At 30.9% G+C, this 25,696-nt stretch overlaps 3 protein-coding genes across 6 annotated transcripts; all 3 read left to right on the top strand.

Annotated features, from left to right (window-relative positions):
* The first annotated feature begins 1,860 nt into the window (after positions 1-1,860).
* Positions 1,861-8,310, top strand: LOC107029820 (synaptotagmin-3). 4 transcript variants are annotated; one of them, XM_015231266.2, is made up of 12 exons: positions 1,861-2,193; positions 3,169-3,270; positions 3,366-3,416; positions 3,525-3,648; positions 3,750-3,868; positions 4,161-4,262; positions 4,394-4,468; positions 5,304-5,380; positions 6,046-6,295; positions 6,983-7,351; positions 7,569-7,697; positions 7,801-8,310. In XM_015231266.2, exons 1-12 carry the CDS (start codon positions 2,083-2,085, stop codon positions 7,927-7,929), a joined length of 1,638 nt encoding a protein of 545 aa, XP_015086752.1. In that variant the 5' UTR covers positions 1,861-2,082; the 3' UTR covers positions 7,930-8,310. The 4 variants fall into 4 exon arrangements, with proteins under 4 accessions (XP_015086752.1, XP_015086751.1, XP_027775311.1 ...); XM_015231265.2 differs by having other exon boundaries at positions 3,163-3,270; XM_027919510.1 differs by having other exon boundaries at positions 2,094-2,193; positions 3,106-3,270.
* A 1,629-nt stretch (positions 8,311-9,939) lies between these two features.
* Positions 9,940-13,192, top strand: LOC107031179 (29 kDa ribonucleoprotein A, chloroplastic). The gene is made up of 5 exons (XM_015232456.2): positions 9,940-10,396; positions 11,515-11,616; positions 11,976-12,290; positions 12,617-12,723; positions 12,885-13,192. Exons 1-4 carry the CDS (start codon positions 10,007-10,009, stop codon positions 12,680-12,682), a joined length of 873 nt encoding a protein of 290 aa, XP_015087942.1. The 5' UTR covers positions 9,940-10,006; the 3' UTR covers positions 12,683-12,723; positions 12,885-13,192.
* An 873-nt stretch (positions 13,193-14,065) lies between these two features.
* On the top strand, positions 14,066-17,399 carry LOC107030812 (protein CNGC15b-like). The gene is made up of 6 exons (XM_027919607.1): positions 14,066-15,055; positions 15,195-15,407; positions 15,580-15,872; positions 15,947-16,058; positions 16,133-16,369; positions 16,474-17,399. The coding sequence occupies exons 1-6, from the start codon at positions 14,486-14,488 to the stop codon at positions 17,179-17,181; spliced, it is 2,133 nt and encodes a 710-aa protein (XP_027775408.1). The 5' UTR covers positions 14,066-14,485; the 3' UTR covers positions 17,182-17,399.
* Positions 17,400-25,696: the final 8,297 nt, after the last annotated feature.

The raw sequence follows: 25,696 nt of genomic DNA, 5'->3' as shown, positions 1-25,696 counted from the left end.
CTAAAATTTAAAATTAAAATTTCTAATTAAAAAATTGTTTTACTGTTGGGCCATTTTTTTCTACTTGTTTTTTCAAATCTGATTTCCTTAAATATTATAATGCGAAGGATAGCATAAAACAAACAAATTATTTACTCTGAACTAATTTAAAATATTTTTTAATAAATATAAGTTATAATTTCATACAAATAAATATAATTTATTAAATATATATTTTTTGACATACAGTATAAATATAATTAACTCGAACATCTCAAATATTTTATAAGATAGGCTAACCACTTCCCTTAATAAGATTACCAACTCTGGTAGATGAAACCATAAATTAGGTAAACTTTCTAGATAAAATATCCTAGAGGAAACTTAATCAACTTAACTATCCTCCTAATTTTCTTTGATTATCCATTAAGTAATTACTAAGTATTAATAATTTAATACTACCACGGTCTTTAATATTATTTTTGAAGACTCCCTTAATTCGGATTTACGTAAAAAAGAATTGTCTTTATCAGTAAAAATTTTATATTTAAGACTTTGAATTTATATTCATGATTGAAATAATAGAATTGTTTTATTATAACTATTAGACGTATATAAAATTAAATCGAAAATTGATTCAAACAAACAAAATTCAATTAATGGTTTGGTTTGATATTGAAAAGAAAATATGACTATACATAGGCTGGTTTGGTTTTAACTAAAAAAGTGAAATCGAGACCAAACTAACGCGATATTATATAATTCTTAAATTATTTTATATATAAAAATACTTACTTTGATATAATTCTAAATATTTCGTATATTTTTCATATATTTTTTTAATCTTTTAACATATTATTTCTAGTTTGAAACTTAGAATTTTCAACGGTTCAGATCACAATGAATCAATACTAATGCCTATAAAAAATGATTAATTAAGTCAACATTAAGAAAACCAATAATGTTGAATATTTGTTTTTAATTTTACATTGGTTAGACATTCAAATTATTTTAGCATGATGATAATAATTATTTTATGAGTTATTAATTTACAATATCTATTTTGTGCGATTTATTATTATTTTTTATATCACCCATCTCATATTTTAATAGAGCTTACGAAATATTTAAAGCAAAAATTAATTATAAATTTATATAAATACATAATCCAAAAAACCCAAGTATTATTAATTTGATTTATAAATTTAACACAAATAATTTAATTTGATATTTAAAAAATTTCGACCAATCTAATCATATACCCTAAAATAGCTACATTATTTTATTCAAAGAAACAAACATTCAATTTCAAAAAATAGACAGATAAAAATATTAATTAATTCCTCTGTTCTAGAAGGTTGTCGGGGTTCAGAAAATTAAAATTAATTAATCTCTTTGAAAAACATACAAATTAGTATAAATTTTAAAACAGAAATTGTTATAATTACATCATTTAATTATATTTGACTATTTATCTATCTAAAAATTAGTACTACCATGATTTATTGATATTGATACGACGAATGGGACTAATATTTTCAATTTTAACAAAAAAATAATAATTGAATTTGAGTTTAATAATAGAATTGATTTTGTTTGCTATGAGTGGATACAGAAGTTTAAACATAGATTTATTTGAATTTACTATTCTTTCCGTCTCTATTTATTTGTCCATATTTCGTCTTTTAGTTGTTCTTATTTACTTGTATATTTTAACAAATCAAAAAAAATAATTTTTTTTTAATTTTAATTCATTTTTTCAAATCATATTTAAGATAAATTATATTTTTATAGAACTAAAGAATAAACATAATTTTTTTTGTGTATAATAATATTCAATAAAAGCCACGTCTTTGAATTTTGTTAATGTTGATAATTTCTACACGTTCCATAGGTGTTCAAAATCTCTCAACATCAATAACTAGGCGCCAGCTTTGCCTAAAAAAAAAAATCCTTTTTTTTTTGACATTGTTTTATAATATGATATAATTTTCATGGGTGGCATGTAGAATATTGAGGGAATCATGGATTTGGGTTTGGGGATGTTCTTTATTTATTGATATAAAAATGGGGTTTGTTGATTTTTTTGAATGATTAAAGAAAATGGGGATTCTTGGAAGTTTATTAGGAATTCTTGGTTTTGGAGTTGGAATTTCGATTGGTTTGATTGTGGGGTATTTTTTGTTCATATACTTTGAGCCCACAGATGTTAAGGTAAAATGCACTGCTTTTTATGTTAAAGATTGAATTTTTATTTTGGTTTTGATCATTATTGGATTTGATATTTGATGTTGATATGCTTTACTTGAGCTAAGCACTGTGTGTTGTTGTTGTTGTTGTCGTTGTTTTGAATGGTGTTTTAGTAGAGATTATTAAGGTAAAATGCACTGCTTTCAATTGGAAAAAGATTGAGTTTTTATTTTTTCACTGTTTAGCTATTTGATGAGATTTCAGCTGGAATGACCGACTTTGTAGTTTTTTGGTTCTGTTTTGTTGCTATTGTTCTTTTCTCTGTTATTTTTTAGCATAGCTTCTCAACTACTGTGTTTCATTTCAATACTTGGTGTTGATATGCTTTATTTGAGCTGACAAGCTATCGGAAACAATGTCTCTACCTTATGTGATTAAACTGCGTATGTTGTTGTTGTAGATTTGTTCTGTTTTTCTGCATATGTTGTTGTCTTGAAAGGTGTTTCACTAGAAATTGTTAGCTTTGTTCAGTTATATTAGATGAGTGTTCGATGACACGATGCTGAAGTAGCTGATTTTGCTAATGATGGTGCAAAATCATTGGCGAATTCAGGGTCTATAGTTGGTGGATTTGGAATGAGTGTGATATTATTATATGTTTGTCGTTTAGTTTTTTATTCATCTGCACATGTAGTTAGAGGCTGAAGTAATGGGCTCAATTGAACCAGAAGTGAAGCTAGGTCCCCTTTATAGTTCGTATACCGTGAAATAGGAGAAAAATGAACTTTTTTTTGATAATCGAGTTGAACCTACATAACCCGACCTAAATCTGCCTATTTCCAGTATTTTTATGTAAAGATGAAGATAGACATGTTGATAAATAATATATAAAATTAAAAGCGATACATCTTGAGCAATTTTCTGCTTCTTTATAAGGTTTAACAAATGCAAACCAACTTATTCGAAAGTGAACTGACCTTCCCAAATGCGAAGCTGCAGGATTATCCAGAAAGTACAGCATTTGATGAAATTGAGCCAAACTCGTTAGTTGATCTTCTACCTGAACTTCCCTTATGGGTGATGAATCCAGACTATGAGCGGGTAAGTGCTTGCCCCCTTGTTGAATTTAAATTCTTTCATCCTAATATCCAAGTCAATCTTAACTAGGCAATGCTTCTATTCGTATTGGTGTGTAGGTTAACTGGTTCAATGATTTTATAGCTAATATGTGGCCTTATCTTGACAAGGTAATTGCGAATTCTTTACTTAGTATATCCGACATATCATTTCATGGAAATGGTCTGAAGTATATCAGCATGCCTAAATAGTGTAGCCTGATTTTATTTCCTTTACAGGCAATTTGTGGAATTATTAAAAGCACATCCGAACCTATTTTTGCAGAGTATATTGGCAAATATCAGATAAAATCTATCGAGTTTGAGCAACTTACTCTTGGAACAATTCCTCCTAGATTGCATGGTGAGCGCCATTTTTCAGCTAGTAAATGAAATGTTGTGACAAGCCACCAACTACAAATTGGAAGTTGTTCATGTTTCATTTGAGCTCGATTAATATTGCAGGTATTAAAGTATATGATTCCAATGAAAAGGAGCTAGTATTTGAGTTTGCGGTCAGATGGGCTGGAAATCCAAATATAGTTGTGGCATTGAAGTTATTATCTCTAAACTTCTCGGCACAGGTAAGACTAGTTTCCCTTATGTTCTTCTTTCAAAGATAGATTGACATGATCATCAAACAAAAGTGCTTTGGGATTTGCTTTTTTGTAACTTATCTGATTTATGTTATTTCTTCTGATCACTTTAGAAGAGTTCAGATACAAGGCTATATATTCTGTATAAAGATCGTAACAAGTTACTGTTTTTAGTGTATCTTAAAGATTAATGAATTTGCTTCAACAAGACATTATTGTAAGAACAACAAAATAAACATAAGAATGAATTTTCACCAAGCTTAGCTATATTTATCTTCAGTTGATAGATTTCCAAGTGGCTGCTACAGCAAGGGCGACACTGAAACCTTTTGTCCCAACCTTCCCATGCTTTTCAAACATAGTAGTATCATTGACGAAGAAGGTACGTAAGCTTGCAAAATATCTGTTGCTTTCAAAGATTCTAATCGTACTGATGAGTTGAAAATTGCAACAAATAATATAGTAATAACTCTTTATAGCTTCTCTAACTAAAAATAACAATCATATATGTAGCCAGAGGTAGACTTTGGGCTAAAAGTAATTGGAGGAGATCTCATGGCAATCCCTGGTTTACACCATTTTGTTCAGGTATGCTTACTTTTTTACCTAGTGTGTCTCTTTTGTACCAAACTCCATAGGCTAAGCTTGCATTGGATTTAAGTCAAAAGTTCCTCCACTCCCTTTTTTGTTGCAAAGGGACTGGTATCAAGTTTAATCATTTCTGAGAACTTTCACCAACTTGATCTGCGATTCCAAGGATAGAATCACAAGATTATTTCTTTGACCCGCGATCATTAGCATGCATCAAGGGGATTTACAGAACAAATATTTCAACTTGGCATTGATACAAAAACAATCTGCAATTTGAGTTAATAATGTATTTCGACAGTACAATTCTTAAAGTAAATAAACAAGCTGGAAGATGTTTGGTTACTAAGAGATGTAAATTGCATTTGAGTCTGTAATGCAATTATAAGACAGAAAATAGTTAATACCGGACATCATAGAAATGGCTTGGGTGAATTCGTGGCTGCAGATTAATAGTTGTAGAAAATGCGTACCCTGAAATCTTATGCATTGGTTTTGATATGACTGAATATAGTAGATAAAGTTACTGAATTACGAAAGCTTATAAAAGGGAGTAACATAACATGATTTCTGCTTAAGAATTAAGATGTATTTCTCTCGAATGAATCTGTTATACCAATTTTTCCTTTGTAAACATATAAATATCATGATACAATTGTATCTAAAGTTGGTCATTGTTGTTTACCTACACTCGAAAGTACATAGACTGAATAAAGTTTGCAGCTCTCCCTTGCATTTTATGTGTTTCTAGATTCAAACTGACTGTATTACAGACAGGAATCTTTTACATTATCCTTCTCAGCTAATTTTATTTGATAAATTCATTGGATGGCAGGAAACTATAAGCAAGCAAGTCGCCAGACTTTACCTCTGGCCACAAACACTTGACATACCAATTCTCGACAGTTCAATGTAAGTTGTTAACAAACAATAATTTACTTGAAATATTGTGAATGAACTAATTCCTGACATCCATTTGCACTTCTGTTGTCGCGATACTTGTGAATTGTTGTTGTAGTAGCCTAATGCAATTTCTTAGACTTTGGTTTCCTCAAAATATAGTCATCTTCCTTATTCTATTCCTCTAAAATTTTCTTTTTTCTTTGTCCAAGTCTTTCAAATTCATGTATTTTACCATTCTTTGTGTACTGCAAAAGTTTCTAATTTCTATTGTTAAAATATGTAACATTCTACGAGGGGCATCCAAAGGGATTTTAAAGGTTCTAGTCTGCTCTAGTTATTAAAATCAATTCTCGATACTCTACTTAAAGCCAAAATTTTATATTGCCTCTACCTATTCTAAAGCTCTACGCTTCTCTCGTGGTCATTGAATCATTAGTGCTGTTCTAGACACAGTCTTTAGGCTGTTGAACTAAATCTTTGTTCCACTCCACTCTTCTGCATGTCGACCCACATAGATTATGCCTTACGGTTTGGTTAGATCAAAGTCTTAAAATATGATGTCTCCCATATCGGATACCTAAATGCATCCAAAGTGGTTTAACCTTACAATATTGGGTTGGATGCTCAAATTCTTTTTTATTTACTAACATTAGCTTTTGTATTTTTTTTTATAGTGGAGCTGTGAAGAAGCCTGTTGGAATACTACATGTGAAGGTTCTGAGAGCCCAGAAACTTCTGAACATGGACTTTCTGAGTAAATCAGATCCATATGTTAAACTCAGCTTAGGTGGGGACATGCTTCCAGCAAAGAAGACTACTGTAAAGATGAACAGTCTAGATCCCGTGTGGGATGAGGATTTCAAATTGACGGTAAAGGATCCCGAGGCTCAAGTTCTGCAGCTGCATCTATATGACTGGGAAAAGGTCAGAATCTTAATTTGATATATCATGGTATCGTGGCACCACATTGGTGTTTCAAACTTTTTACTTTAGAATCAAAGACCATCATAGTACTCCAAAGCTATACATACATACACTTCTTTGTAGTTTTCTGATGGCTAGAATCCTGGTTCTGATTTTCTGTTAAAAAAGGAATTGTATTATGTACACCATGCATCTCAAATTTTAAAGACCCTCTTTTACTTTCTTGGAGTTTAAGAGTAAGATGGTTGAATATCAACTTGGTGGAGAAGCGTAAGATTTTGAAAACTAGAGAAGTTATCTAAATAGATGTAATATCAAAGTTGTGTACTATGAACTATTAAGAGCTTCAGTTTGAATCCTTTGAGGTGGTAAAATGCAAAGGTTTTGTTTATTTCCAGTTTGATGTTCAAAATTACTCGTCTGTTGTCTACGAGACACAATGGCGATGGCCGATGAATTAGAGTGTTTAGTTGACAGTTGAGACCAAGTTGAGGTGTCTAATGTGCACTCTTAAAATTGGAGTGCTTGCTGTTTGAGTGTTGGTTTATGTGTTACACCTTTCTAAAAAAAGATATTGCAACAATCTCCTTGAAAACATGAATCGCTAGAAATACTTTACCTGTTGATTTTGATTATTTTTACCAAGAATAAGAACTAATGTATCCTGATTTTCACTTTGTTTCACAGATTGGGGCGCATGACAAGTTGGGAATGCAAGTAGTGCCACTGAAATTGCTCAAGCCATATGAGAAGAAAGAACTAACTCTTAATTTGGTGAACAGCTTAAACCCAAACGACCCTCAGAATAAGAAGCCGCGAGGCCAACTTATGTTGGAAATGTCCTTCATTCCTTTCCAAGAAGATAGTGTAAAGTTTAGTGGACCTCTTAGTTTTCACGAAAGAAAGGAGAGTATTTCAAGCCTTTCAGATGACATTTCCTTACGTGGAGCAGGTTTGCTTTTGGTTACCGTTATTGCTGCTGAAGATGTAGAAGGGAAGAACCATACCAATCCTTATGCAGTCGTAGTGCTTCGAGGAGAAAAAAAGAAAACTAAGGTGATTCTTACACTCTCATATATACAGTTAACCATATAGTCGTATTCATAGTTTAAACTTAACAGTTCAACCTTTAAGATTCAAAATTTAATATATATGTGTGTTTACGTTCCGTTTTAAAAAAAACTAGATTCACTTGAACCCATGCTCCGTTCACCTTTGGTTAACCATCCTATTGCTTTTGTTGCGTTAACCTTTATTTACCGACTACCTTTAGGCAAGGAACAAAACGTGGAATCCAAAATGGGAAGAAGAATTCCAGTTTATGTTGGAAGAAGCTCCATTGAAGGACCTAATCCATATTGAAGTCAAGAGCAAGAAGAGGAGATTTGGTTTTCGGTCTAAGGTAAACGAACCATCGTCAACAAATGTCCTCAGCTTCCATTACTGCAATCATTGAATACAAAGAATGATACTTATTGCATTATAATTTCCTTTTTCGTCTGTAGGAGGTACTTGGCTATGTCGATATCCAACTGAAAGATGTGATCTACAATGGACGTATCAACGAGAAGTACCATCTCATCAATTCTAAAGATGGGATTTTACATGTTGACATCAGATGGAAGGTGATCTAACAACTGCAGCCTCCTCTGTATTTCGGAATTATCCCTTTTGATATCAATCACATTGAGCTTAAAAGAAGAATCGAGGATTCATATAGCCCATCCAGCTTGTTTGGGACTGAGGCGTAGTTTGGACAGTCTGATCAGAAGTTCTCCTAGTAGTTGTTGTGTTTTTCAAAATCACAGCGCAATGCCCAGATTTTTTGTTTGTTTATAAACCATGAAAAGAAATGCATACAAACATAACATGCACACATAAGCATGTTTATTAGTACTAGTACTAGTATATACCTTTTGTCTTCTCTTGTCATGTAATATACTTGTTTGTGTATATCAATATCAATCCAATAATGAATAAACTACATCTCAAGTTAACTTAGTTGAGGTCGATTATATGAATTCACAGTATAAAATATGGTATATTAAGGTTTATTTAATTAAATTCATATTGATACATTTATGACTCTATGATCTCTATGCAAATGGCAACTAGAGTTTAAAAACTTGTGGATGATTTGAATTATGAATTTGTATGAAAGTTGTGTGTGTGTGTCTATGTGGAGAGGCACAAACCATAGATCCATTATTTGAATGAAGTAGAAATATGTGGTCCAAAATGTTGTGTGTTTGGCTTCTTGAAGGCCAATTGATATAGCAAATGAGACAGTTTGCAGCTGTGCCCTTGCAAGTGGCAACTGCCTTTGCTAATCTCTTTCATTATTGTGAAACACTAGAAGTTGCATAATCTACAATTGGAACCTCCTAGCTAAGGTGATATATTCGATAAGTTGATACTACGTTAAATCTTGTCTAATTACGTTTCCCTAATACTTCTTTGGTCTACCGTACCTCTTGTGAACCATCATCTCATACCTTCACGTTGAGGCATGTGTGCGTCACCTCTTCACATGTCCAAACCACCACTACTTGATATTACGCAATGACTTCAGAAAGAAATTAACATTTAATATACATATCATCAGCTAGTACAAGTAAAGTACAATACTAAAGGTCCTCGAACTCTAAAATATATTTTTTCTAAAAATCCTAGCACAGTAACGAGTTTATAGTCTAAACAAGAATTCAACTATATGAAGAGAGACAAAAAAGTCGTATTATAATTCTTATTACAAATAAGTATAGAACTAACACATCAAGCTCCGATGCTTCAGTAGTTGAATTCTTGTCTATTCTCGTGACTGCAAAAGGGAATCTCACAACTTTCACCTCAAATTGTGACATTATTTCACATGTTTAGAGTTCCTACACACAAGAATTATAGGAGTGGTAAATAAAAATTTTTCTTGAAAAAGTTAAATTTATAGAATAAAATTATGAAAACATGAAAAGTCACATGAATTATTGTTAAAATAAATATAAAAAAGATAGAGATGAAATTTAATTTTAAAGATACATGAATCTACTTTAATTTCTTGTCTATAAGGAATAATTACTCATTTTTATTTTTATTTACATTTGTGTTAGAAATTTGAAAGGTCAAGATTATGGAATGAGAATAAGAAGATTATATATATGAAAATTTTAGAAGTTTTAATTTATTAGAGGGGCAAAATGATAATTCAACTTTTAAGTTTTGAGCTTCCTGCTTATGATAATATATGATGATATAGGGCAAGTGAATCCATGATTTTTTTTTTGTAAATATATATATTTTTCAGAATTGATATAATATTTTCTGCTGATACTCATGCTACAAAAAAGCTAAATGATGCACTTAGTTAAATGTTTTGAGTTATTTAGGGATCAATCCTCACAATACATGTTTATATTTTCTTTTTGGGATAATGCACAAGTACCCCTCAATCTATGCCCGAAATTTTAGAGACACACTTATATAATACTCGCTTGAACTTATTTTATTAATAACTTTCTATTCATTTTCGATCCATGTAGCACTATTTTGTGGGCCCAATGCTGATTGACGTGGGCTCAAAATATCTCTTCAAACACCACATCCCAATAAAATATCCAACATTTCACATTATATATCTATCTACATACAACACACTCTTATCTTCACAATTCTTTAGTTTCAATAAAAACCTTATCTTCAACCCCTTCTTCTCCAATGGCTTCTTCATCTTCTTCCCTCCATTTCCTTTCACTTACACCACAAACACTCCCAAAACCCACTTCCCAAACAACTTCAATTTCCTTCTTTTCACTTCCTTCTTCCTCTTTAAACCTTTCTTTATCATCTTCTTCAACCCCAAGATACTTTGAATCTTCTCGTTTTGTTCGTAAAGTAACCCTTTCTGATTTTGACCAAATTGAGGAAGTTGGGGCTGGTGATGATGATGATGAGGAGGAAGGGGGTTTGAGTGATGAAGGTGCTTCATATCAAGAACGTAATGCCAATCCTGACCTTAAAATCTTTGTTGGTAATTTGCCTTTCAGTGTTGATAGTGCGTATCTTGCTGAGCTTTTTGAACGTGCTGGAGATGTTGAAATGGTTGAGGTAATTAAAAGATTCAATCTTTTTTGTTGGGGTTTAGTTGTTTTGGTAATTTGAGATTTTGTTTGCTATGGTTGAGGTAATATAAAAAAAGTTGAATCTTTTCAAACTTAAAAGTAGTAGAATTGGCCTTTTGGGCTTGCATTGTTTGCCTCCTATTGCACTAGGAGTGGGGTTTACCTTGTTTGCACTTTGCATCCAAAGGTAACTGCACTGGATGAGCTTTGCTGCTTGTAATACATTGTTATGGGAGAAAGATTTAATCTTATTTGTGGTGTTTATATAGTTTTGAGGTTTGTTTGGCTATGTTTAAGTGAGAACCCTTGTGAAGTTTTGAATCTTTAAGGTCTGTGCAAATCATAAAAGTAGTAAAGTTGAAGTGGATATCTCTGAGTTGATAAGACGTTCACAAAATTCGACATGTTAATAGAGCAGTAAATGAATAATTGTTTTAAGTAGGCTTCTTGTTTAGATGATTTGAAGTTTTGTTTGGCTATGTTTAAATAAGTAACCATGTGCATTTTGATTTTTTATGGTTTGTGCTAACCTAAAAGTAGTAAAGTGGCTATTTCCGATAAGATGTTCCCACAATTCAACATATTATCAGAGCAATCTCATACATGAGGGGATACATAGCATATCTAAGAGTGACAAGTAAATGTGTCTTATCCTAACAAGTTAAACTTTAAGATGAGGCTTTTTATACTATTCAACAAGGTTTTTACTGGATAAATTTATTTATGCCTTGCGGATCCTTTGGGGTTGCTCAAATGGTTTGGCTTTGGACTTCCCTAGTGGAGGTCTCAAGTTTGAAGCCCCTTGCTTGCGACAGTAGGGGTTGGCCTTTTAGGGTGAGCTCGTCGCACGGGATTTGCCCAGTGCAGTTTACCTCTCATGTGTCGTTTGCGAGTTATGGCAAAGGAGTGTGGTTCCCTTGTCATATTGAAGAAACTTTTATTTTTGCCTTAAGGTGTTATAGAAGGAAATTGTTCCGGCTTCTTTATTTTTTGGTGCACTTAAGCATAAATGGTCGTTGTTTTCAATCTTGATTGGGAGAGTGAGGATGTGAAGAATTGGATAAGAGGTTTAAATGGACTTAATGGAGCTGCTAACTTTTGCAGGTTATCTATGACAAGCTTACAGGAAGAAGCAGAGGTTTTGGCTTTGTGACAATGTCCTCCAAAGAGGCAGTTGAAGTTGCCTGTCAACAATTTAATGGCTATGTAAAGTCTTTTGCTTTGTTGTCTTTTCTTGGTTATTATGTTCTGATGCGTGCATCCAAATATTCTCTTTAGTCCTGAATTTCCGTTCTCTTGGATATCTTAATTTATTTTTGGAATTTGACTGTTCTGTTCAGTTTACAATTTGAAATGGTCTAACGGAAGACCAGTACTCCCTTTTAATATTAACATATTTTGCAAAGTGCCATACTGCAGATTTCAAAACTAATTCTGATGATGAAATGCCCCCCCAAAACTATAAAAAATTGTGGAACCTAATATGCTTGTTGTTAGTAATACTTTGTTTATGCAAAATTTCTTTGCTGAAATTCAACACTAAGCATATGTGATTCTTTTGGCAGGAAATTGACGGGAGGGCACTGAGGGTGAATTCTGGGCCAGCACCACCCAAAAGGGAGAATTCTTTCGGGGGCAATTCTTCTTACCAGGGAGGCAGGGGTGGAGGGAGTATGGACAGCTCCAACAGAGTCTACGTAGGAAACCTTGCATGGAGTGTTGACCAACAACAACTTGAGACCTTGTTCAGTGAGCAAGGAAAGGTCGTGGATGCCAAAGTAGTCTATGATAGAGATAGCGGTAGATCAAGGGGCTTTGGATTTGTAACATACAGTTCCGCTCAGGAGGTCAACGATGCAATTGAAAGCCTGGATGGTGTTGTAAGTCATTCTTACTCAGCTACATTATGTATCTTTCTTTATGTTCTGTATGTGCATGTGTCTTTCTTCACAAGTTGGTCTCATTTTCCATCCAGAGGCTGGTTTTGTACCGGCTTAACACTGTGGGTTTCAATCTTCTAAATATTTTTCCCTTTGACTTGTCTTCGCTAGTAGATATGTAATATACCGTCAATCTAATCTGGTATAATATCATTCATGAATCTATTTTGCATTCTTTTCTATAAACTTCTATATGATTTTCTTCTAGTAAAATGAGCTTTTATGATCGTGCTTTTGATTGTTTTTCCATGTTGAACTTTGTGTAGGATCTAGGTGGCAGGGCCATCCGTGTAAGTCCTGCTGAAGCTCGTCCACCCAGACGTCAATTCTGAAGATTGTAGCCAACATCTTTTTGACCGAGAAAAGGCTTGAGGTAAACAACTCGTGTTCTCTCTTTTTCTGGGCTTTCTTGAGACTTCACATCTTGAAATTCATCAATATATCTATGTTCAATTGTCATGCAATATTAGAAGTTTCAAAAGTCGAACCAAAACATATGCTTCTGCTTATAAAAGTGAATAATTTACATGGCAGGGTCCAGGAGATGACGATAGTTGCAGAAATGAATGAGTTATTAACTTTGCAACAGCTATATCTTAAACTTGCGCGGACAAACTACTCTCTACTTCTGGACTAACTAGAGCTCTCAAGTAAATTAGTTTTCGTAATGTATGTTCTGAAATTGCCTCAGGAAAATATCCATGATCTTGTAATATGATTCTATCCATCACTTGTTGACAATCAAGACAATGAAAAAGTTTGATACTCTTCGAAAATGTATCTTAGCGCGAACCAATCCTTGTTCTACATATGAATTAGCTAGAATTGTGTGTTTGTTTGTGCCTACGCCTCTACAATTGCAGTGATTTTTAGTAAAACTTATAGTAGTTGATTTTGTATTGAAATTCCAGTGAAGATAAAGAACAGAACAGTACTGAGTTATGTTCATCCTTTGATAATGTACAATCCAGACAATTGGAACCTGTCTTTCTCAGTTCAAAATCCTAACAACAATAATTTCAAGGCTAACATATCCTATACCAACACTCTTCTTTGGAGTGCCAATGTGTTTGATAAACTCCATCAACATGCAAAAGATCAAACCTTAATCGATTCAACGTTTACAGCTTTACCTGAGGCCATATGAGTATTGGATTGGTACATCTATTGCTGGTGACTTCGCGTCTGGTCAAACTACAAGATTTTCTGTTAGTCTAAGTGGGAAAATTCAAATCAATGATCGTAAATCACCTTCTCACATAACCTGTCGCGATGTAGAGGTGTCTTGTGAAGGTTTACGCGTTTGAGAATTTACAAGATAGTACACAAACAGGAGTATTGACTGTTGATTCTTCAAAAGCTTGTGTTGTTGTCTCTCAAGATTCAACATGTTGATTCTTTTTCTGTTTTTTGTAGACAAGTTTATGAAAATATATACTGTCTTTTTCTATGGGGTGGAATATTCACAAATAACTAAATCCAATTGATCCAATGGAATTCAAATAATATTTTGAAAATGTGGATCCATTACTCTGTCTTTTTCTCCAAATTTAGTTAAATTTAACATCAAAACAAAATACATTCAAATATTCAATTTTTAGTCCTGTTACATGATTCTTAACAATGTTCACTAGTTCAAAATCCATAACAATGTTCAAACATATAAATATTTTCAAACAATATATATATATATATGAGATTGCTAAGACCATACTTGCAATTTATGTATGACATGTTTCAAAGAATATATTTGATATGATCGAATCAATACACAAGAAATACCGTCCATACATAGTGTTTTGATCTAAGATTTCAATTCTTCCGTGTTACAACAGAAAGATTTTATCCTGAGCATGAACAATGTCTTCTACTAAGCAAAAATCTATCAGGTATATATATATGAGAATCCTTTAATTTGTGGCTTAAGTACTAAAATCTTATGATATTTTGTTAAAGTTGTTTTGAAATGCAACACATTTTTGTACTAGTTTCTTTTATGTTGCTCGAGCTCTTCAAAAGTACTGTCAGGTGTGTGTCAGATCGTCCAAAAGTACATACATACAGGTCTGACAACATTTTTGAAAAGTACGAGCAATATAGTCATGTATTTAATCACTAGACTCTAACTCTAAGTCATGTTCATCTCTGTTCAATCAGATTTCCAAATGACTTTGACATATCAAAAACTGGATCATACAATGTGTCGAAATTCCTCAAAAGCTATCTCCATCAAGAACCACGAACAAACGTCTAGTTCAAACCTCGAGAAGGTAGAAATAGAGCCAAAAATGAAGGTGTTTCGAAAGAAAAAGCTTTCAAGAGTATTTTCAGAGGACTATGATGGGGTGCAATGGAAGATATTAGATCCGCGAGGACGTCTTATAAACATATGGAACAAATGTTTCCTTATTGCTTCTCTAACTTCTCTGTTTGTTGATCCATTGTTCTTCTATTTACCTAGTGTTGACGACAAAATCTGTATGGATGCAAGTTATCCTATGGAGATAGTCCTTACAATCGTTCGATCAGTCATAGATGCATTTTATCTGGTTCAGATTTTAGTTCAGTTTCGTACAGCTTACGTTGCACCTTCCTCTCGTGTTTTTGGAAGAGGTGAGCTAGTTATTGATTCTTCAAAGATTGCTTCAAGGTATCTTCGTAAGGACTTTTTGCTCGACGTCTTGGCTACTCTTCCTCTTCCTCAGGTACAACTTAGGCCTACTTGTGTAGCTAAGTTGACTGTAGGATGGTCAGTTGAACAATCTTTGTCAGAAAATCATACTGTGTTTTATATAGATATGTCTATCAAATCTTGAACATCTTTAACGAAATTACTGTTTTCAGGTTTTGATTTGGGCTGCAATCCCATCTCTGAGAGGTTCGAATAGGATTGGTGCAAAACACGCCTTACGCCTAACTATCATTTCTCAGTTCCTCTTGAGGCTATGTCTGATTTTTCCACTTTCATCTCACATTATCAAGACCACTGGTGTAATGGTGGAAGCTGCTTGGGCTGGCGCGGTTTATAACCTCGTGCTCTTCATGTTGGCAAGTCATGTAAGTTATACGCGATTACTTACATTTACTATCTACAGTCAAACCTCTATGTAACGACCTCGTTTGTCTGGTTGTTATAGAGAACATATTATATTACAGAGAACGAATGTTATAGAGAGGTCAACTGTAAGTTGTTGACTTATCGATCATTTTGTTTACGATTTTTATTAAGGTTATGGGATCTTGCTGGTATCTTTTAGCTGTGGAGAGGCAAGAACAGTGTTGGAAGAAGATTTGTGATCAACAGCAACCATATTGCCAGTATTGGTATTTCGACTGCCAGAGGAAGAACAATAGCAGTAGAATCGCGTGGTACCAGTGGAGTAATATATCTACATTATGTGGTCCTAGCAGCAACTTCTTCCAATTTGGAATCTTTAAAGATGCACTGACTTATCGCGTTACACAGTCATCGTTCTTGAACAAGTATTCGTATTGTTTCTGGTGGGGATTAAGGAACCTAAGGTAACGAAATGCAGCTAAACATCTGTTATTTTTCGATTAAATGTTTTTAACTTTTTGTGATCGAATTTTTGCAGCTCTATCGGGCAGAATCTCTTTACTACTACTGACATTAATGAGATAAATTTCGCGGTTGTTCTTGCAATTCTTGGATTATTGCTATTCGCGTTACTTATTGGGAATATGCAGGTAAGTTATTAGATGATAAAGGGACATAGTTTTCGATATCTTAGCACTGAAAATGTGTTAATTTTTAATACTAGACCTTCCTTCAATCTACTACTATGAGACTCGAAGAATGGAGGATTAGGAGGACGGATACAGAAGAATGGATGCATCATCGTCAACTCCCTCACGATCTAAAGGAGAGGGTCCGGAAATATGATTTGTATCGTTGGGTTACAACACGAGGTGTTGATGAAGAATCCATTGTTAGAAGCCTTCCTGTTGATCTCAGAAGGGACATCAAACGTCATCTTTGTCTTGATCTAGTTCGTCGAGTGAGTATCATATATACTTCTGTCAAACTCCCTCTGTCCCAATTTATACGTCTTACTTACCTTTTTGGTATCTCGTTCAATATTTAGTTAAGTTGGTCGTGTAGGTACCTTTGTTTGATCAAATGGATGAGTGCATCTTAGATGCAATATGTGAAAGGTTGAAACCACTTCTATACACCGCGGGGACATGCCTAGTTCGCGAAGCTGATCCTGTGAACGAAATGCACTTCATCATAAGAGGACATTTGGATTCCTACACTACTGATGGAGGAAGAACAGGTTTCTTTAACTCGTGTCAGCTCGGTCCATGTGATTTCTGTGGTGAAGAATTACTAACATGGGCACTAGACCCTCGTCCGAGCATCATCCTTCCCTCCTCTACACGTACAGTAACCGTGCTCACTGAAGTAGAAACGTTTGCATTGGCTGCAGAAGATGTGACATTCGTGGCATCACAGTTCCGTAAACTGCATAGCAAACAGTTAAGGCATACATTCAGGTTTTACTCGAACCAATGGAGGACTTGGGCCGCGTGTTTTATACAAGCAGCCTGGTTTCGATACAAGAGAAGGAAAGAGGCTGCTGCGTTTAATAAGGCGAAACAGAGTCCCCTGGCTCCTCCTCTGCCTACTGAACCACGAGATGAACGAATTAGAAGCGTGTCGTTGGGACAAAAGGCTTCAGAGTTTGCTGTGTATGCTGCAACATTGGCAGCAAGCAACAGAAAAGGTGCAAGTATGAGAGGAGAACTAGAAATCATTAGTTCATTACAAAAGCCTGTGGAACCTGATTTTTCCGTTACCGATAGATGAACGCAAATGCTCGAGCCAGGATTTTAAGTTCATGAGTTTTGAACATATTATTAATACATATTGAATGTATTTTTTGTTTTTCAATACAAATGTAGGATTCGAGCCAAAGTTACTGAGTTCTCTTGAACTCGTAGAGCCATATTAGACCGTGAATACGAAATACACTATTGTTGTATCATAAAAGTTACATACTAGTTGAACATTTTCCTAAAAACTATACGATATATTTTGATCCTATTGGTAAACTAGTTGGCCGAACGATATATATTTGTAGCTTTAAGATTCTATTTTTTCTGGTGTCTGGACGTTTGGGCTATTTACTAATTGAAGGCCCAAACTCAAGAATGTGGCCTGGCCCATTTTATGTTCAATAATACATTTGGGCTCTTTAATTAAGCATGAAGTTCATATGTTTTGGCTAGTGAGAATGAGAAAAATAAAACTTGAAGTTACTTGAATTTAGTTTACTGAGGATACGACCCTACAAAGGACGATAGATAGCCGAGTAATTGTTTAATGATGGATTTAAGCTAATATACACACTCATGGAACAACTTTTTTTTTTAATTATTATTATTCTACATTACCGGTATAATTTAACTGATCATATTTAAACATTATTTTATCTTCAATACGATACTTCTCAAAACAAATCTATATTATTTATCTATCAAAAGTGAATACTAAACACCAGACGAAAACCAAAAAAAGAAGTTGAAATTTGACAGTTAATACCGTTAGGATGTCAAAAAAAAGAAGAGTTAATAATGCCTTATTACACCCAATAAAGTCTACCAAAAGCAGACCACTTATATGTCTTTATCAAAATATTAATTATTCTCATTAATTACTTTATAAATATCATTAGTATTTTTATACTGTAATTACGGATATAATTACAGAAAAAAAATGTTTATCATCAATTCATCATCATCATTCTCCATAATTTTTGTTGGTATTTTGTCATCTTATGAGGATAGGTTCTATACGTATTCATTGTAAATGATATATATTCACAATCAGATTATTATTATTAGGAATTATAAATAATTTAATTTGAGAATTGATATTGATTGGATATCTACCAATAAATGACGAGATAACAATATTGAATATATATAGTTAGACAGAAAAAGATAGAATTACCTCTTTAAACTATATATGACTCACAGAGATACAATTTAACAAAACTAAGGTCTTATTACCTTCTGAACTCATTTTTTCTTTAAATTTTGTATACTTTTTTGACTTGCGTGACATTCAAATATCTCACATGTGTCTCAACTGTGTGGAGTCATAGAGCGAAATCATGCTTGTTTTTTTGGTCTAAAATGGCGGCCATTCCATGCATGCCTATGAAAGCTATTTATCAAGAAACATGAAACCAATATGTTTGCTTTCTTTCGGGATCGAGTCTCTGGATATTGAGTTGTTTTTGTTAAGAAATGTACTATTTCAAATTTCAACTAGACTCTAATATAGATATATATCGAATAAAAAATTCAAAAATCAAAATATTAAAAAATAATATTTTTTTTTATTTAATTTTTTTTCCTTGTGAAATTGAAATCAACTACTCCCTCCGTTTCAAAAAGGATGACCTAATTTGACTTGAAACGGAGTTTAAGAAAAGAAATAAGACCTTTTAATCTTGTGGGTCAAAACTAAAGTTATGTCAAATGTACCAAAATGTCCTTTAATCTTGTGATCTTAAACATGCCACGTGGAAAGTTAAAACTAAAGTGTTGTCAAAAAAGAAAATTGGTCATTCTTTTTAAAACAGACTAAAAAAAAATTAAATTTTTACATTTCCTTTCTTATATATGTAGGTAAATTTCAAAAAATAGTTATATTAAAGAATAAAAATTGTTGAAATCAGACTTCTAATATCGAATCAAAACAAATTAGAATAAAAATTATAACCTTTCGATATACTAACATATTTTCTTTTTGTTTTCTTAAGAAAAGGCTCAATTCTTATCAATTTTTTTGTTGTTCTTCCATTATTCGGTTAATTAACTAATAAAACTACTTTCATCTTCATAATAATTTATATAATAATATATAAATTTCTTAAATATTTTAACAAGATTTCACATTATTTTTTTTTAAATCCAAAAATAACTCAAAAAGAAAACCAAAGTGGGACCTCTTTAACCACCGAAAGAGTTCTCTCTTTGCCATATAGAAACTCATTTTATACATTTTTTAAATTTGTTTTAATTCTACATTTTCAAGAAAAATAATAAAATAAAATACAAAAAATATAACATTTAAAAGGAAAAAGAAGAAGAAAAAAGGCAAATAAAAGTTGGTCTAACTTAATAAAGGGGTCCATAATTGTTTGCAACTTCACTAATGTTGTTCCCCTTTTATGTCTCAAACCTCATGAGCTTGTCCACTTAATTTTCATCATATTTTTTTATTTTTAGAATTTTATATGAAAAAAAAAAACTCACTTCCTTTTTCATGGGATTTTGTGTCATATTTGTACTTTATATTTTTTTTAATTAAAAAATAAATTTTTTTTAAATTGTTGGTTTGATCAATCAAAGCATGCATAAAGTTTTTAAAGCAATGTGCTTATTATGATCTCTTTTGCATGGCTGACCAACATCTCTTCTTTTTTTTTTTTCATAAAGAAATATTAGGTTCATAACTAACTAATATAATCCTTTTCTTTTAAAAAATTTAACCGACTTTTTTATGATTACAATAATATATTCAACGTGATTTTTTATGATTACAATAATATATTCAACATGATGTGTATGTATTTTTTATATATATATATAAATTTCAACTCATATGAATTAGTCATTCCAAACACTAGTTTTATCAATATATTTTTGCTAATATGTATATATCTAAAATTTACGAAAAAGATTATTAATTCAGATTCACGTATAAAACTCATTCGATGAGAAACTTTTTTAAAAAAAAATAAATGATAGGTAGTATGAAATGACACTTTTCATTTTTAACTTTGATAAGATGATTTATGATCATATAAAATCTACTATTCATTTAAATTATATAATTTTATCTTAAAACATTTCGTATGTTTAAAGAACATGCATATATGTAGGAAAACATTCGAAAAATATATTAAGAAGAATAAAAGGTTTGTATTTATCAGACAAATCATGTTATATTTACTATTTTTTATATTAACACAATACAATTTAATCCTTGATTATTACAACAAAAAAAACCTATAATTATGTTTAAAATAATATTAAACTAACATTCAAATCCATCTTGACCCAACATAGTAGTAGGTATAAGTTGATGCTTACTAATTAGTATCTTATTCTTCAATAATATAATATGTTAATTGTTATTTGTAATTGCTTTATTTATTTTGAATTTTGTTATTTCATTATCATTTTTTTACTTAGAAAAAACTCTTCTTTTGAACAAAAATTTTATCAGAAACTGTCTCTCTATATTTATATACTCCATAAAAATAAGGATAAAATCTATATACATTCGGATTACATTTGAATTTTTTTTTAATTTCTTGACCAAACAATTGCTTTAGTACTAACCTTCTTATAGATTAATTAATAATAAAATAATAGTAAATGCACCTTCCACTATCAATATGATGGCAACTCACTCTTTAATTTCCTACTAATTTGAATAAATAAATCAGTCAAAACAAGAAAAGTAACTTTAATTATTCCCATTAAACTAGTATTTAAAAAAAAAAAAGAATTATTATCAAACATGATCATGATTGGTTATCTACTACCTTAAGTCATTACATCTTGCTTAAAATTAACCATTTTTTGCTCTCTTTTTATCTTTAAGTCAAAGATAATCAAGGTTTAAAAGTTGTAAGGGGAATCATTATAGTCACAAATTAGACTTCTTTAACATGATTCAAACACTACTAGCTATATAGTTGAAGCCAATGCCTAGTAACAATAAAATAAAGAGCGTAAGTTATATATATCATCAGTGTAAGCAATCTTTTATGTTATCAGATTATTTTATTTGTTAGGAATAACTTATTGTATTTTTAAAATTACAAAATTTTACGTTTGTAGTAAGTTTATCTGTAAGTATGTTTTCAAAACCTAATAATAGTGTAAAAATATATTCTGAACTGACGATTTATATAATTTAAACTCTAGAATAAATTTTTTTTTAAAAAAATGAACGTTAACCTATTTTGAAAGCAAACATGCTAGCCATGCACTCATATAAGTCTCACTTAATAATCATTACCCAATGAAAGCACTCTAAAGTTTAGGCTTTTTAAATTTTTCCAAAGTGGAACCTTCTTAGGTCAAAAAAATATATTTGTCTCACTTTAATTTGCACTTTATTTAATTGGTCTACATATATCACATGTTAAAAGAAAATGTTCTTTCCACAATTTTTGGATAATTTGTAGTCTAGTCAAACATTCACCTTAGAGCAATATAGTTTCAAAATTAATTTGCTTCTATTTCCAAGATAATGGAAACACAAGTATATCAAAAACCTATCACTCTCTTCGTTCATTTTTATTAGTCTATTTTGGACTTAGCTAAGTATATGTTGTTATGATATTATGCGAGAAGTGTGTTTTACTTGCCTCCTACAAAACACATTAATGATACATTTCAAGGGATTACGTTAAATTCATTTTGTTATGCTGTTTAAATTATATACATTATTATCGTAAGAATTTTGTAACAGATAATTTGTTTTACTTTAATGAATCTACCTATAAATATTATTTGATTGACTAGTCATAAATATAAGTAATTCACTTTTTTTTCCCTTCTACTATTGCTTTGAGACAAAGGAAAACAAAAAGAGGAAAAGTTAAAAGGAGTTTAAATCCAATGTAGGAAAAAACTTAAACATTTTGGCAGCTTCTTCTTTGACCATATTTTTTTCAAATATAAGGCTGAATATAATTAAGCAAAAGCATATGAAAATATATAAGCCAATCATATAAAAGTTATTAGCCAAGTGAAACCATATCTTGAAAATTTTCATCGAACGAAAAATACGAAATAAATCAGATATATATATATATAGTATACAATGTTAAAATCAATAGAAAATCTTATCTTTTGTATGATATTAAACCTTAAATGTTGTTTTAATAACTTAACAAATATGGTCAATAAAGCATTGGCATGTTCCTTCCCCAACCGATCGATGGGCTCAATCCCTTCAAGTTAGGCTTTACAATTATTATTTTTCTTTTACAATCATTAAACAAAAAAAAAAATGGAAATTATATTACTTTATTTTTTAAATTTTTACTTTTTACTCGTGTATGATACTTTCTTTAGACGTATATGTCTAATTCAAATTCGTATTGTGTAAGGTTTATTAAAGAAATAACATTTCAGTCTATCTAGATCTTTTCATTCCAAACGCTCAATTTACCTGTATTTGAAGAAAGAAGAGTTTTATCTATCTCATCGCGTCTTTTTTGTAGTGAGTTGAATTATATTTTCGATTTATTTTAGGCAAGCGGTAGCCCATTTAAAGGAAGGAGTAGTCCTACCTACAAATAGTTTCCTAGGGATAACTTAGATTTGAGTTCTGATAATGAATTTTAGTTGGATTTCAACGGAGATATTAAACGCGATTGAAAAGAAAAAGTTTAGCCGGGCTAATAGTTGAAAAATGAAACAACCTAAGATGAACCTACGTATAGGGGGAGACAAAACGTGACCTTTTTATACTCAAAATCTTTCATTAAATGCTTTATATATTAACAATAAAATAATTTAGAAAAAAAAATTTAGCGAGAAAATTTAGTCAGAATAATATTTTATTTATGTTATTTACTTTTTAAAACATTTTTAACCTTATAACTTAATACATTTTATCAAGAAAATAAAAAAAATCAATTCATTTTAAAATATAAAAAAATATTATACGATTAAATTTTCTGATAATTTAATACTTTCCAATAATTACTTTTTTTTTGTCCCCAAAGAAACCATTTAACATAAATACGACTCATTTGATTTTCTTTAGGAATCACTCAGATCAACTATTTTTAAAAAAATTATGATATCACTATGTAAATTTATCACGCTTTGTGTCGTGGTGAACTATCTCAATAAATTTATTTATGATTATTCGATTTTGTTTTAGAGTATATTATATTGTTAAGAATATTTATCTAAAGATGAATTGTAATAGTTTTCTTAATTCTATTATAAAAAGGATTTAATTCTAGTTCTTAAAAGAATGAGTATACTGAATTGTTAAGAATATTTTATCTAATTACCAAGTGTAATAGTTTTTTAATCCTACAACCAATAAGATTTAATTCTAAATCTTAATATGTTTTATTTATTAATTCTAGTATGACTAGACGGCAACTAAGTTAAAACTTAAAAAAATAAATATTATTACTTATTAGCGACGATAAATGTTTACGCTAAATAATAAAAAATTATTGCTAATTATTTAGCATCATATTATCAACGAATTATCCAAAAATCCTAGTAGGTCCAAATTATTCAACGACAAATTTATACTTAGATAATTCCTAGTATTATTTTTGATACGACGCTATAAAAATGCTACGAGTAAGATATGCAATTTCAAAAAAGTCGAATATTCTATTTGATAACAAAATAGACTTTTGATTTGAAAATATACAATTTTTATTTTGAAAATTTTGGAATAAAAATTTATCCAAAGACTAAAAGTAATAAATTTGGTTTGAAAAATAAGCAAAACAAATCACGAGAATTTTGTTAGTTATACTTATCAAGAAGAGTTGATAATTTGGAAATTCCAAAAAGTGTCAAGCATTTTGGTCAACGAAAATTTGAAGGTCATTATCAAGTTTTTATAGGAAGTAGAGTTTGACTTTTACGTAATCTGTTTATTTTTACTTGTCATATTTATTTGAAAAAATGCATAAGTACCTTATTAACCTATATTCGAAATTTTAGAGATACATTTATACTATACTAAGGTTTTATTATCCCATGAATTTACTTTATAAGTAATTTTCTACCTTTTGGACTTACGTGACACTAGCTTGAAAGAAAAAGTCAACCAGTGTTGGACCCACAAGATAGTGTCACATAGGTCGAAAAACGGTAGAAAATTATTAATAAAATAAGTTCAAAGGGTAATAGGACCTTAATATAGTATAAGTGTGTCTCTGAGATTTCGGACATAGGTTGAAGGGGTACTTGTGCGTTATCCCTATTTATTTTTATGAAAGTTAATTTAATTAATTAGTGAAATTGTATTAATATAATATTTTAAAATTTAAATATTTGAAAATTATACAAAATGATATTACAAGTTTTAATCCTTTTTATCTTTGATGCAATAAAAAATTTACTATCTTAAAAGTTTGGTGAAAGGCTATTATTCAATTTAGCGCTCGAGAGAAAAAACACAAGTAATAAAACTGAATGGTGGGAGTATGATATAATTTTGTTATTTTACATTATTAGATTGTTTTATAATAATGCCAATACCTATTATAATAAAATTAAATCGAATCGATCAAGAATTTAATTGAATTATGAAAAGCAAAACATTTGCATTGGGAAATAAGGGTAATAAATGAATAGGTCATGGGTTGGTCGGAAAAAAAGGGTGATAAAATATTTAGATCCACACTCATAATTTAATTAAATTAATATATTTTCAACTCATGAATATTTATTATTATTATTATTATTATTATTATTATCATTTTCAATTCAGAGACAACAGTCTGAAGCATAATTTAATCTATTTGACATGATAATCTTTTAAGGCCTGTGGTTCATTTAACTTTACACCAAAATGGCCTCTATCACACATTTATTCCAATTCTCACAAAATATTTTTTAAATGGAAACTTATTGTTAAGGAGCTAGATGTGTCAAAAACGAAAGATCTTTTTAATATAATTTGAATAAAATTTGATCGTGAAATTTATTCTGCTCTTCTTGAATGTATATTCTAGTTTAAAATGAAAAATTAATTCTTGATCTTGAGCACATTAGAACTTTGAAAAAGTCCAATTCTAAAGTGCGCTTTTATTAAATGATGTCTCGAGAAAAAGTACTCAAGAATAGTGAAAGGATATATATACCTAAGTACCTAACAATAACACGAAGTTCGATCAGAACTGAAAAAATATTTACTGTTACTTGAAAAGATATCGAATGATCGTTTCTGATGGGATTTAAAAGTGATAATAATTAGGTTTGATCTTAAGTAAAGTTGATTGAAGACCGAATATTCTTCTAGACATATCCTTAAAAAAAATTATCAGGACATTCGCATTCAAGAAAACTAATAATGTAAATAATTTTAAGAGAATTTTTAATCTAAAAATTTGTACACCACAAAATTGCAAATTGTGACAGTGCCAATTTATATTTTTATTTATATAAAACTTAAATTACCTCAATCAATTAAAAGTCACTTTCTACTCCACCAATTGACAGTTTGGTTTTATTACCATTTTTGTCTTATTATTTATGTTCCCATCCTTTCCTCTCCAATAAACCCCCCCCCTCCCCTCCCCCCA

The sequence above is a fragment of the Solanum pennellii genome, chromosome 9, assembly GCF_001406875.1.
Source record: "Solanum pennellii chromosome 9, SPENNV200".
In the NCBI taxonomy this organism is placed as follows: Eukaryota; Viridiplantae; Streptophyta; class Magnoliopsida; order Solanales; family Solanaceae; genus Solanum; species Solanum pennellii.
Note: the sequence above shows the minus strand (reverse complement) of the source record. Positions and strands in the feature narration are given on the sequence as shown.